The sequence below is a fragment of the Mus caroli genome, chromosome 18, assembly GCF_900094665.2.
Source record: "Mus caroli chromosome 18, CAROLI_EIJ_v1.1, whole genome shotgun sequence".
Taxonomy (NCBI): domain Eukaryota; kingdom Metazoa; phylum Chordata; class Mammalia; order Rodentia; family Muridae; genus Mus; species Mus caroli.
In genome coordinates, this window is record NC_034587.1 from 85,565,906 (window position 1) to 85,580,955 (window position 15,050).

The window sequence follows — 15,050 nt, forward strand, 5'->3', positions numbered from 1 at the left end:
TCTTCTTCTTCTTCTTCTTCTTCTTCTTCTTCTTCTTCTTCTTCTTCTTCTTCTTCTTCTTCTTCTTCTTCTTCTTCTTCTTCTTCTTCTCTAGAGTTGTCAGGTGTACTTTTAAATTGCTGGCATGAGAACTTTCTAATTTCTTTATGGCGGCACTTATTACTATGAACTTTCCTCTTAGGATTGCTAAAAGGAGATGTATACATTTTATTCCCGCCTAGAATGAATTTCACCTTATCACAGTCAACACAAATTAATATGTGTTGTTAGATTTTATGTGATACAATTTTGTTGAAGGATTTTTTTTGCATCTATTATAGATATTGTATAATAGGTTTAGGTTGCCATTATATTCTTGCTTAATTTTGGTGTCAGGGTATGTAGCTGGCTTCATAGAATAAATTTGGATGACTCACCAAATTTATGTAATATTTATGAAGAATTGATAGCAGTTCTTTATAAGTGGGCTAGCTTGGTAGTGAAGCCAAATGTGCCAGTATTCTAGATATGTGCCATCATCTCAGCTTTTTACATGATTTCTGGAGTTCTAAAGTTAGGTCTTCAACTTGTAAGTCAGGTTAGTTGTGGACTGATCTATCTTCTACGATCATCATTTGTAAATAAATTGTGTTCTATTTCATTAATTTCTGATATGTTTCATTTTTCTCTCTGTCCTGATTCCTGTCAATATCACACAGACTTAGACATATCTGGGAAGAGGAAATATAAATCAATAAAAATGCTCTGTAGGCCTGAAGTCAATTGTGTAGAGCATTTTTCAAATTAATTATTGGTAAGGAAGAGTCTAGCTCTTTTGGGCAGTGCTATCCTTGTACAAGTGGTCCTGGACTGTACAACGAAATGACGTTAGCAAATGAGGAAGGGAAAGCAAGTAAGCAAGCACCATTTCTCCTTGGTTTCTTCTTCAGTTCCTGCCTTCAGTTTCCTGAATTAAATTTCTGCTTCATGTCAGTGATCGAGATTTATAGATAGAATAAATCCTTTTCTCCCAAGTTTCTTTTGTTCATGGTCTTTTTTTTTTTTATCACAGCAATAGAAACTATAACTAAGAATACTTATACTGATCTGATGTTTAGTTTATTTTGGAAACTTAGAAACTTTTTGAAAGAGATACTCTCCAAGTATTAGTATAATGAAATAATAAAGACATTCTTGAAGTTTCTGTTTGTGGGAGTGGATAGAGATACAGCTTATACTGGAGAGAAATAATGCACTACTTATTTATCTTTAGAGAAAAGTTTTTTTATACTGGCAATTCATTGATGTGATTAATAAGCTGTACAATATCTACTTGTTACAGTCATTCAAAAAAACCCCCAAACTTTAATATTTTAATATGTGGTGTACTATATCTTAATTACCATATACAATACTTTGCTTTGCAAAAAATAATTGTATTTCTTGTTCCAGATTTCGAATTCCTTCTTTTCCACCATCAAAATGCTTGAAGTCAATTGCCAGGTTCCAGCTCAGCTTTAATGTACTGAAGAAGGCAGCAAGGGTAGCTTTGTAGGTGGCTAAAGGCTTATGGCTAAAACTTAAATATTTCTTGCTATTTGGGGGCTCAAAGGTGATGGCTTCTGGTAATTAACTCCTGCTTATAGCAACAGAGGATTAAGAAAAGTAACTAAGTTACTTGGGATCTTTACTCTTTGACTCATAGGCCTCTGAATGACCAGATTAAGAGGCTCAGACTTCCTTAACTTTTCATTAGCCAGAGAGAAAAGAAAAGAAAGAAAGTCAGGCACACACATACACACACACACACACAATGGATGAAGCAGAAAAGTGCTACACTGCCACTTTATTGTTGCTCTTAGTTTTTTATACCTTCTCAGGATAATTGAGCACATGGTTTTATAAGCACTTTTATATTCTATATGTTCATAGTAAATTTAAGTCAATAGGTCATAGGTCGGTAAAGCTTAAGAAGTTATAGCAAAATTGTTTACATGTCGTTCTATTAAGAATAGTACATGACTGAACATTCATTATCTATAAGTTTAAAGAAATAGTTTTTATGTCACAAGTAAGATGGTTTGGTTAGGTGACAATCATCTGCCCTGTGTCCTTTTATATTAAAGCCATATAAAAGAACTAGTCTACCATTTATTTTCTGTCTTTGCACCTATAATAAATTATTTGTTCCCAGTTTATGACCTTTAGTTACTAGATAGTGACCTCATTCCTAACCTAGAAGGAATGATTTCCTTGATTGTTAATTTGTTCCAAGCCTGCTTTCTATTCTTAGTACAATTAGTCCGTGATAGAGGAAGGTTTACAGAGTTCCACTCACTACTTTTATTCTTTTGGTTTTTTTTAAGAATCAGGAGTCATTTTATTGCCATGTTCTTTTAGCAGAGTATTAAGAAAACTTTTCTCACTTTGGTTTTCCTTCTTCTTGAGTTTCATGTGTTTTGCAAATTGTATCTTGGGTGTTCTAAGTTTCTGGGCTAATATCCACTTATAAGTGAGTGCATATCAAGTGACTTCTTTTGTGATTGGGTTACCTCACTCAGGATGATATCCTACAGATACATCCATTTGCCTAAAAATTTCATAAATTCATTGTTTTTAGTAGCTGAGTAGTACTCCATTGTGTGAATGTACCACATTTTCTGTATCCATTCCTCTGTTGAGAGACATCTGTATTCTCTCCAGTTCCTGGCTATTATAAATAAGGCTGCTATGAGCATAGTGGAGCATGTGTCCTTATTACATGTTGGAGCATCTTCTGGGTATATGCCCAGGAGAGTTATTGCTGGGTTCTCTGGTAGTACTATGTCCAGTCTTCTGAGAATCCGCCAAACTGAATTCCAGAGTGATTGTACCAGCTTGCAATCCCACCAGCAATGGAGAAGTGTTCCTCTTTCTCCACACCCTTGCCAGCATCTGCTGTTACCTGACTTTTTGATCTTAGTCATTCTGACTGGTGTGAGGTGGAATCTCAGGGTTTTTTTGATTTGCATTTCCCTGATAATTAAGGATGCTGAACATTTTTTCAGGTCCTTCTCAGCCATTTCATATTCCTCAGTTGAAAATTCTTTGTTTAGCTCTGTACCCCATTTTTAATAGGAGCTCTGGAGGTACTGATTAGTTCATATTTTTGTTCCTCCTATAGGGCTGCAGACTCCATTAGGTCCTTGGGTACTTTCTTTAGCTCCTTCATTGGGGCCCCTGTGTTCCATCCAATAGATGCCTGTGAGCATCCACTTCTGTATTTGCCAGGCACTGGCATAACCTCAAGAGATAGCTATATCAGAGTCCTGTCAGCAAAATCTTATTGGCATATGCAATAGTGTCTGGGTTTGCTGGTTGTTTATGGGATGGGTCCCCTGGTGGGGCAATCTCTGGATGGTCCTTACTTCTGTCTCAGCTCTGAACTTTGTCTCTGTAACTCCTTCCATGGGTAATGTTTTGCAAAGGTTATATGCCCCAGTATAGCAAGCAGGGAGTGGGTGTGTTGGGGAGCAGGGGGGGAGGTGAGAGGGTATAGGGGGTTTTCAGATAGGAAACTAGGAAAGGGGATAGCACTTGAAATGTAAATGAAGAAAATATCTAATAAAAAAGGATTAAAAGCTGTATAGTACATGGTAAAAATAAAACAAAATAAAGAATGCATGTTGTTAAAAAACTCAATTCTGTTTTATTCATTTATGTTTTTACTTGTAATTTTATGCCTCATTTAAAAATTACTTGGTTAAATATTTTAATAAAAAAATAATAGGTTCCATAAAAACAAACAAACAAACAAACAAACAAAGTAACCTTTTCCCCTAGGTCCATGACCAGTTAAATCTCACATCCATTCACTTTTGCAGTAAGAGGTATGGGTTCTATCTCTTGAAGATCTTACATCCTAGCAAAAAGTAACTGCTTATACCCATAACATTTTCCCACCATTGCATCAATATATCTTTTTTCCACCTCATCTTTATTATGTCTTTTTTAAAATTATTTTTTAAATTTTATTTTATTTTTAATGTTTTTTTTAACTCTCCATATTCCATTCCCTTCCCGCATCCACCATGTGTCTGCTCCACATCCCACACCTCCACCCCACCCCACCCTGTCTCCATGTGTATGCCCCCACCCCCACCACACCTGACCTCTAAACTCCCTGAGGTTTACAGAGTTCCATTCACTACTTTTATTCTATAGGAAGTTTGAAATTACTTGTATCAATTTAGGAGTTCTATAATATAATTATCAGGAATAATGAAATAATCAATTCGTATATACAGAATTACTACATGAAAATACATCTTCATATAGATTCTGCAGATCTTCCCAATAGTTTGGGCAGAAGCCCAGGAATCCTTAGGATATGTAGTAGTGGTAGGAAAAGGATATCAACATAGAGAAGCAATCCTGGGATAAAATCTCTAGGGACCTTGCCTCCAGAGTGCACCCATAGCAGCCATGCAAAATAGTGGCTACTTCCAGAAATTTCACTTGCTTACCATAGCTTTTCTTAAACAGCTTTTGACAGTAGTTAAAACATTGACTTATTTCTTACAATCCTTAAATGACTAACTGCTAGCACAGTGCTTCATTCTCACATTAAAATAACTTTTAAAACAAATAATACTTTTAAATAAGTCATAATTGAAATTAGTTCAAAATTCTTTAGTGTAAGTTTAAATAATTTTGATGTGACTTTACATGCATAGGAAATCATTCTCTTAAATTAAACACCATTGTTTTAGAGAGCCCTTAATTTCTTATATGAACCATGAAACTATCACAAACAATTCTAATTTCAGGCCTGGATTACTACTGAGTCTGTAAAATCTGCATATGATAAGTATCAGTCTTTTTCAGAATGGATTGTGTATACAAAGACTGCATAGAACTTTGCCTTCTGATCTTGGAGATCATAGAGCTTTTATTAGCAGCATTTCAAACAAACCATTTTTCTTTATAATTAATAATGAGAAGATTCAAAACTATGAATAATCTTTGATTATCCTAAAGTGATTAAAATTATTTAGCTTAAATAACATATGTGAGGTTTTTACTGTGATTTTGTGAGCTCATCACATGGTAATTTTTACTCAGAATGGTATTGGTGTCAACATGTTGCCTAGATTTTTGAAGCTGTAAGGGCCAAAATATAATAACAGTGTTAGGTATCAGTTCCAGCTCATTGAGTAGGTATTAAAAGTTGGAAAAATTCTAATGAGATGTGTTGTAACATTTGAAGTAATATACTTTTTTCCCTTATGATTCCATTTGGCATACACTTTGCTTGGACAAAGGCCATGAGGCAAGATGAATTTTTTTTCACATTATAACAAAGGACTTATCACCATGATGTATACCAGATTAGTCACCTAAGTTAGAATATTAGTCTCCTTTAATATCAAGTTTTTTCACCTACTTCCCTTTGCAATAAAGTCACAATAAATATATAAAACTTGAAAAGTATGAATTGCATGTCACTTGCTAATTAAAGATTCTTTTGCAAGGAATATTGTTCTATCTCTGCCCACATATTCATTTAAACTTTTATTTATGTCAACATGGTCTCAGGATATTTATAACAATTTATAATCCCACTCTATACTTGTTGCTCAAATTCTGTTTATTTTTTCAACTGGTGCTCCTTTTAGAGTTTGTGTGATTAATTAGCTAATTAAGTCCTATAGTTGTTATATGATGCTCTGAGTTCACCTTGACTATTACTTGCTTTTCATACTAGCATTGGCAAGTTCTCAACAAATCCTAGTTAACCATTTTTAGAGACCAAGTTCTAGATTCTTAGTATACTTGAGCATTTATTTTAAATTCTATTCTTTTCTGTCTTTCCTGGAAATTATTTAAGTGCATTTTGAATTCAATTTACTGAGAAAACTGTGTTCTGTTGGTACTGAGCCTCATAAAAGTTGTGATGCTCAGTATAGAGGACATAGATGCCATCTGTGTGCTGTTACATACCTCTAGGACACTTTGCTGCCCTGATTCCTAGAGTTCAACTGTAATCCTCATTTCAAGGTCAATACAACAAGAAATACAAATGCACACATGGGTTGAGTCTTCGTCATGAGAATGAATGTTTCTGAATCAATGTACTAGTATCGAGACATGAAGAAGCTAGATGTTTTTAGTCTAGGCATATGGCATGATGCAAATACAGAATGCATGTGTAGTATTGATTTATTAATACAAAGTCACTAAAATGTCTTTTAAGAATCAGAGTACAAAAAAATATCTACTCTTCCTCTGTCCCCCTGGCATATATTCTTTATCAGATAGTGGAAGTGATCATGGGTGATGAGAAAGAATAACATGGATCAGCAAGATTCTTTGGGAAGAAACTGGATATATATGCATATATATGTGTCTGCATGCTGTGTGATAGACTATTTCTAAAGAGATGAGACACAAATGTTAACTTATCACAGATGGGGAATCTATGACAGGTTAACAATTCCAGCAATGTCAAATTTGGAAACCAATGAGTTTTTAATTGGGGTTACTCACAAGAGTATGGGTAAGGAGATACATGAATCAGGAATTACACAAAAGCAGCTGTATCACCAGAAAGTTCACCTGAATGTGGGTGATGACTGACTTCCAAAACTGCAGCTGTGGAGCACTCCATGTAGCTTACTGGCAGTTCAATGGTCTGAATATTTTTTTCCTGTTTTGACTGGTGAGAGTCTCTATTCTGAATAACAGTTCACACTCATGTACCCTGTTGGGTAGAAGCCCTCAATAACATTTCAAAAAAAAAAATTCCCTCTTCATCTGTGACCTTTGGTGACCTTTTGTTTAATCTCCCGGGGCTCGTGAGCCTCCCTTTCCTCTTGGAGCAAACATTGCAGTTTCTAGATAACATTGCAATTTGGAGGAATAGGACACACACTATATGCATATAAATAAATATTGAACACTCACATCTTAAGATATAAACACTAAGGAATATGTTCTCTCACAATAATTTTAGAAAAATAAAATGTGAAAATGAGCAATGTTGTACACTTTCTCATAATTTTGAGCCCTACCTTGAAAAACCAATTGATAGGAAACTGGAGTGTGATTTATAGCTAATTAAATTACAAAAGCCAATTGACTATGTAAAATGGTGCCAAATATGTCTACTATAACACTAATAATCATCACAGTCAAAAAGATAGTGTGTTGAATTCTTTAAGAAACTAAAGGAATATAAACCTTGAGTTAATATTTCTCCAAAAATTCCAAATAAGATTTTTTTCTAAATCGTTATAACTAATACCATTTTTTTTGAATATTGACTCTAGAATTCTTTATGCATCTCCAATTCTGATTATTGTAAAGTTGAAAACACTAGGCAGTGAAGCATTAAAATTAGGAAAATTATTTTTGTTGTTTTTTTAGTAACTATCAGGGTGCTGATAGATAAAGGTGTTCAGTGATTGAACTATTTGATAAATTTAGTGCAGTACAGCAAAGCTCCTATAAAATTAGATAAGGAGTTATAAACCATTCATATTAGGCACAGTGACCTTATCAATTTTAGACTATATCCTTGTATTAATTAAACTTATAAACCTTTAGCCATATTTCCCCTAAAAAATGATATCAAAGCTTCCCTAAAAACCTCATTTTTACTTTAAATTCACATCTTTCCAGGTTTTGGACATTTTGCCTGTGTCCTTTCTATAAACACCCATTTCACTGAGCTGAATCTTTAAAAGGCAGTAAGCCAACTAATACGTTACATAGCACAGCAATTGCTCCATGAAAAATACTGCAGGTTCAAACGACAAACTGCTTATGTCTCCATAATGTCAAAAGTGTTTTATGAACTTAGATGCTAAAATTCAATTTAAAATATATTGACTTATAGTAGTATTGAGATTCCATGAAAGCAACACATTCCTTAAAGTTATTTTCTAAAGTGTCTTAGGTGAGCTTTCTCATGTCAGCGATACTACTACATGAGAAAATGCTTCGCAGCTATACTTTTCCAAACCCAGAATGCAAGTCACAAGCTGATTCTGAACATCTCCCAGGTATTGTTTACTAAATTCGCAAAGCTTGAACCAAAGCCCCAGAGCCCACAGACTACCCAGGAACAAAGCTCCTGACAAAGACAAGATAGTGGAAATGCAAAAACATTTGTTTCTACAGCATATCAGTATGTCGAACTTCTTACAAAGCTTTCTACAACACATTCTCATTACAATATGCCATCCTATTCAGACTTCCTTTGTCTTCATCTGTGTGAGTCATTGTCTCTGAAGCAACTCAATTTCCTCAAGCTGTAGATGGGTCTGAAATTGCTTACCTGACTCACAAGCAAATGTCTTTGACGTTTCGTCATGAAAGATAATTGCCACTGCATGCTTCTTTGTCTCTCGAGGCAGTCTGGTTATGTTTTTGATGTTGTGCAGTTCAGTTACCTTAAAAGAGAAAAATATTTTTTCTTTTTACTTTTGAAGTTCTGGGGATAAGCCCCTAGAGTCTTGTTTGTGCTAATAAAACATTCTACCACTAAACTACATCTCCAACAAGAAAGAATTTTTTATTTATTTTAACGGATAGTATGTGTGCTACATACAGTGCTTTAAACAAAATGGCCAGTTATCACTACCCTAAGGCCTGAAGCACTTTCCAATGGATCGTTGTATTGAGCTTGAATTAACTCTATCCACACCAGTAAAACAAAAAACATAATGTGTTCCATTAGGCTTTCAGTTTTGGTTCTATTTCATATTGATTACTATATTTGAAATGGTCTAATGATAATGCATAAGAGCTTCATGGAGGCTATGCTGTTATTAAACTTGTAATCATGAAAAGCAGTATTAATCTTGTACAAAGAGGCTCTCCATTAAATCTCTGTTGAATATTGATGAGATTTAGTAACAAGTCTCTCCCCCAACACTCTCAGATCCAGACAAGACTAAATCACACAGCATCCGACACTGTATTGGATAAATAAAAAACTTCAACATTCCAGGTCATTTTGGAATGTGTGTACCAAGATCATAAACACAAAAGACATACAGTTAATGATTGTTAGCTCTCTGATACCAAGAGCACTGAAGCAGTTTGAGAATGAAATTTCAACCTGAGGCAGGGTATTAATGTATGCTGAACTTTCCTTCATGATGTTTTTTGTTGTTTATTTATTACAAACAAAAATAACCAAAAATGACAGTTTTGCACATGTGCATAGAACATTCTGATTACTCTTATACTTCTATCGTATATCTTAATAGTCACATTACTAGTGCGGGAATAGGCTTTTCCATGTTTTAGGATTGTTAGTATGTCTAGAATTTTGAACTTGTACAATTTTGATGAAGTCCTAATTAGTTGATATTAGCTCTATCCTTGTAAGAAAGATAAGAAACTTGATGATTAGAGAATTTAACTGTCTTAGTTAGGATTTCTATTGCTGCAATAAAAACACCATGACCCAAAAGCAAGTTGGGGATGAAAGAAAGGTTTTATTTTGGTTTGGCTTTTGGTTGGTTGGTTTGTTTGTTCGGTTGGTTTGTTTACTCTTCCAAATTGCTATTCATTCAATGAAGCAGATCAGGACAGGAACTCAAACAGGGCAGGATGCTGGTGTCAGGAGCTGATACAGAGGCCATTGAGGGATGTTTCTTACTAGTTTGGTTCTAATGGATTTCTCTGCCTGGTTTCTTATAGAACTCAGGGCAACCAGCACAAAATTGAACAGGCTGGATCCTCCCCATTGGCCACTAATTGAGAATATCCCTTACTGCTGGATCTCATGGAATCAGTTCCTCAACTGAGGGTCCTTCCTCTCTTGATGACTATAGCTCGTGTCAAGTTGACACACAAAACCAGCCAGTGGAATGACTATCCATTATTACAAACCCTAGTAAACAGGTGGAGCAAGCCTGGATATAATATGTAGGTAGATACCCAACTACTCTTGTTATTGGTCTCTAGAGTGTGGTCAATATGAGGAATATCTTCTTTGATAAAATAACCTCTCATTTGACTTACTAGGATAACCAAAAATTGCTTTCACTTTACCATACATGCTTCAACTGTCATGGAGAAGACTAATGAAGGAAACAAGCCTAATTCCATTCATAACATAGAAACTATTAAACCCAATAGAGTTTAGAACCATCAAATTTAAAATTATTAAAATCAGTTTTGTATTGCTTTAAGCAAAATGAACATGCATAGTTCATATATTTAGAGATTTCTTTCTCATTTTTGAAGATAACACTATTGCTGTTGATCAGGATATCATAGTATTGACATAGTAAAAACGATCATTTCCTGACCAAAACCTGCACTTATATCACCTAAAATAACATATACAAAATAAAATTATGTAATTATCATTTTAAAAAGCATATGCTCTACTTCTTATGTATTCCTTGAAGATTTTTAGTTGCCTAAATTTGTAATACCACATGCAAATCACTTTCAAATCCAAGAGAGTTCTCAAATAATATTATTGATGTTTGCTTTTCTCTTATGATAAGGTCAATATGCAATATTAAAATGGTATACTTATAAAGTTGTTTTTATGTATAAGCATGGATTTTTATGTGTAGATACATACTCCATTTCTTTATAAATCTTCTCTATTTTTTACTACTTAATTTTTTATTGGATATTTTATTTGCATTTCAAATGTTATCCTCTTTCCTGGTTTCCCTCCACCCCCATAAGTCCCCTACCCAATCCCCCTTCCCCTTGCTTCTATGAGGGTGCTCCCTCACCCACTCATCCACTCCCACCTCCTTGCCCTGGTATTCCCCTACACTGGAGCATTGAGCCTTTGCAGGTCCAAGGGCTTCCCCATTGATACTAAACAAGACCATCCTCTGATACATATGCAGCTTGAGCCATGGGTCCCTCCGTGTGTGCTCTTTGGTTGGTGGTTTAGTCCCTGGGAGCTCTGGGGGATCTGGTTAGTTGATACTGTTGTTCTTCCTATGGGGTTGCAAACCCCTTCAGCTGCTTCAGTCCTTTCTCTAACTCCTCCATTGGAGACCCCATGCTCAGTCCAGTGGCTGTCTGTGAGTATCTGCCTCTGTACTCTTCAGGCTCTGGCAGAGCCTCTCAGGACACGGCAATATCTGACTCCTGAAAGCATGCATTTCTTGGCATCCACAATACTGTCTGGGTTTGGCGACTGTGTATAGGATGGATCCCCACGTGGGGCAGTCTCTTGATGGCCTTTCTTTAGTCTCTGCCCCACACTTTATCCCTATATTTCCTCTTGTGTGTATTTTGTTCCCCCTTCTAAGAAGGACTGAAGTCTCCAAATTTTGTCTTCCTTCTTCTTGAGCTTCATGTGGTTTGTGAATACTATCTTGGGTATTCCAAGGTTTTGGGCTAATATCCACTTACCAATGAGTGCATACCATGTGTGTTCTTTGATTACCTCAGTCAAGATGATATTTTATAGTTTCATCCATTTGCCTAAGAATTTCATGAATTCATTCTTTTTATTAGCTGAGTAGTATTCCATTGTGTAAATGTACCACATTTTCTGTATCCATTTCTCTGTTGAGGGGCATCTGGGTTCTTTCCAGCTTCTGGCTATTATAAATAAGACTGCTATGAACATAATAGAGCATGTGTCCTTGTTATATGTTGGAGTATCTTCTGGGTATATTCCCAGGAGTGGTATAACTGGGTCCTCAGATAGTACTATGTCCAATTTTCTGAAGAACTGCCAGACTGATTTCAAGAGTGACTGTACTAGCTTGCAATCCCACCAACAATGGGGGAGTGTTCCTCTTTCGCCACACCCTCTCCAGCATCTCCTGTCATCTAAGGTTTTGATCTTAGCCATTCTGACTGGTGTGAGGTGGAATCTCAGAGTTATATTGATTTGTATTTCCCTGATGACTAAAGATATTGAACATTTCTTTAGATGCTTCTCAGTCATTCAATATTATTTAGTTGAGAATTCTTTGTTTAGCTCTGTATTCCATTTTTAACAGGGTTATTTGATTCTCTGGAGTCTAACTTCTTGAATTCTTTGTATATATTGGATATTAGCTTTCTATTGGATGGGAGAATGGTAAAGATCTTTTTCCAATCTGTGGGTTACTGTTGTCTTATTGACAATGTCCTTTGACTTACAGAAACTTTGCAATTTTCTAAGGTCCCATTTGTCAATTGTTGACTTTAGAGCATAAGCCACCAGTGTTCGGTTCTACCTATATATCATCTGACTTAAAGTCATCAAGAACAACTGCACTCCAATTTCTTATTATTTCCGAGGAGTAATACTTTTTGGAGAAAGAAAAAAAAAACTTCTTTAGAACAGGGTCTATTCTAATATATTATAGTTTGATCACATCAAAGCATGTTCCCACATAAGGTATAAGTTTTGAATTATAAAATGATCAAATAATAATTGAGGCAAATGATATTTAAACCTGATTTTGTTCTAAGATAATAAATTGAAGTTATATTTGAGAAGAGATATTATTTCCAAAAATTTTTAACTTCACCTAAACAAATAATATTATCAGAACTGAGTCTACAACCAAGGAATATGTGTTTTTAAGAATATAAAAATATGAGTACACAGTCATATATTGCTACAGAGTTACATATAATGTTTATATGTACTAAACAACCAATATAAAAATACTCACAATCTTGTCGGGACTTTTCATAAATATTTTATTTAAAAATGTAGAATAATACCAGGACAGATATTATGGACTTTATACTTTTTAACGTCATAACAACAGCCAACAAACTAAAGTGGTAGCTGCATTTGAGCTATGTCCTAGTCACTAAGAAATGCCTAGCAACAGTGCCTCAAGCAATCTCTCAGCTGATGCAGTTCAGACAAAGTGCTTGTTCTACTAGAAAATTTACATTTAGAAATACAGAGATCCTTTGCAAGCAGCCCCCATTCCTATGTTTTCTAGAATAAATCAGGGTTTTGTTGATCAGCAGTGTGGTGGCTTAAACTCTATCACTTAAGAATATAAAGAGAGTCCAGGGAGGAAAGGAACAAAGAGGAATATAAAATTCTACTTTCTGAAAGATTCTCAATCCTAACTGTTTAAACACACGCCTTCATTTTTCACTATAAATCTTATTTGAATTTACAATACTGTAAACAATACATAAAGGAGGAAAACTTTTAAAATAATTTCTAGTCCTTTAAAATAAATATATTTCTATTATTATTCTAAAAACTGTCAAACCAACAAAAAAATTAAATTTGAAAATCTTGAGCCAGGCATGGTGGCGCACACCTTTAATCCCAGCACTCGGGATGCAGAGGCAGGCAGATTTCTGAGTTCAAGGCCAGCCTGGTCTACAAAGTGAGTTCCAGGACAGCCAGGGCTAAACAGAGAAACTTTGTCTCAAAAAAAAATAGTAATTTTTAAATTATTTAAAATTTCATATCTATTTCTGAAAATTGATATTTTTACACTTCTATCATCATAACATACTGGTTACATTTTAATCAAAGCATTTAAGTAAATTACTTGAAGTAAATGTAAACATGGAACTAAAATAATGCAAGTTACTTAGGTCTCAGCTAACAGGTGTATTGTTCAAAAATTCAAGATATTTATGTTTTTACAAGTGTCAAAATACACAGTTAAATATAAACACATGTAAGTAAAGGTTTTTTGATTACTGATGTTTTATGAGTTTTACTTGGGAGTTATGTTGTTTTATTAAGTACTTTGTGGGCTTAAACACATGTCAAAATGAAAGATAAGCTTTCCTCTAGGGCTATACAGAAGAGAGGGCATAATCCTTCCAGAAAAGACTCAGTTTTGGTCAACATACCTCACATTTGATGGATCACAACTTCTAATTACTACAGCTTCTGGGGAATCCAACAGCCTCTTCTGCCCTTCATAAGCACTGCCCTCATGTGTGCATGTGTCTGGGTGTACACAAATACACATATATAAAAATAAAAATAAACTCTTAAGCAAAAACACAAGAGTAGAAGATGGTGAGATAAGGGATCTAGGAAAGATTTATGTTGCTTTCTTTCATTGTGTTAGAATTTCATGCATGAATACACTGTGTTTTGAACAAATCTACCTGCTGTTCTCTCTTCTCCAACTACCCCTCCTAATTTAATGCATGAATTCTTGGGTGGCAACAGCACAGGTGTGATGGTCTGTATATGCTCAGTTCAGGGAGTAGCAATATTAGGTGTTGTCCTGTTGGAATAGGTCTGTCACTGTGCGTGTCAGTTTTAAGACACTCATCCTAGCTGCCTGGAACCAAGTATTTAGCTAGCAGCCTTCAGATGAAGATGTAGAACTCTCAGCTCCTCCTGCACCATGCTTCCCTGAATGTTGCAATGTTCTTATCTTGATGATAATGGACTGAGCCTCTGAGCCTGTAAGCCAGTCCCAATTAAATGTTGTCCTTATAAGTGTAGCCTTGGTCTGTGATGTCTGTTCACAGCAGTAAAACCCTAAGACAACAGGTATGCCATTTGGGTTTATATAATAAGTCAAATGTAAAAGAAAAACAGCTTTAAATTTTACCCATTCATCCATATAAACTCTTAACAGCATACACATATCATATTACATATCATAATATATATTAGAATTTAAATTTTCTCATTTATTTATGCATTGAAAAGTAGTAGTAATATCATTTCATGATAAAGAAATAGCATTTTTTCTTTTTGGTTTTTTCAAGACAGGGTTTCTCTGTGTAGCCTTGGCTGTCCTGGAACTCACTTTGTAGACCAGGCTGGCATCGAACTCAGAAATCTGCTTGCCTCTGCCTCCCGAGTGCTGGGATTAAAGCCATACGTCACCAATGCCTGGCTCAAGAAATAGCATTTTAAAAATAAAAAGTTCCAAGATATAAGATACAATTTGCTAAACGCATGAAATTCAAGAAGAACGAAGACCAAAGTGTGGACACTTTGCCCCTTCTTAGAAATGGGAACGAAACACCCATGGAAGGAGTTACAGAGACAAAATTTGGAGCAGTGACGAAAGGATGGACCATCTAGTGATTGCCATATGCAGGGATCCATCCCATAATCAGCTTCCAAACGCTGACACCATTGCATA

General features: G+C 35.2%; 1 protein-coding gene across 2 annotated transcripts in view; it reads right to left on the reverse strand.

Moving 5' to 3' along the window:
- Dok6 (docking protein 6) overlaps positions 1-15,050 on the reverse strand; it is a 430,374-nt gene that overhangs the window by 235,219 nt on the left and 180,105 nt on the right. For both annotated transcript variants that reach the window (XR_003835467.1, XM_021150966.2), the window contains exon 3: positions 8,300-8,414. Coding sequence is in view for 1 of the 2 variants with exons in the window: in XM_021150966.2 (XP_021006625.1) it covers positions 8,300-8,414 (115 nt within the window). In the remaining variant the exon portion in view is untranslated. The remainder of the gene's footprint in view (positions 1-8,299; positions 8,415-15,050) is intronic.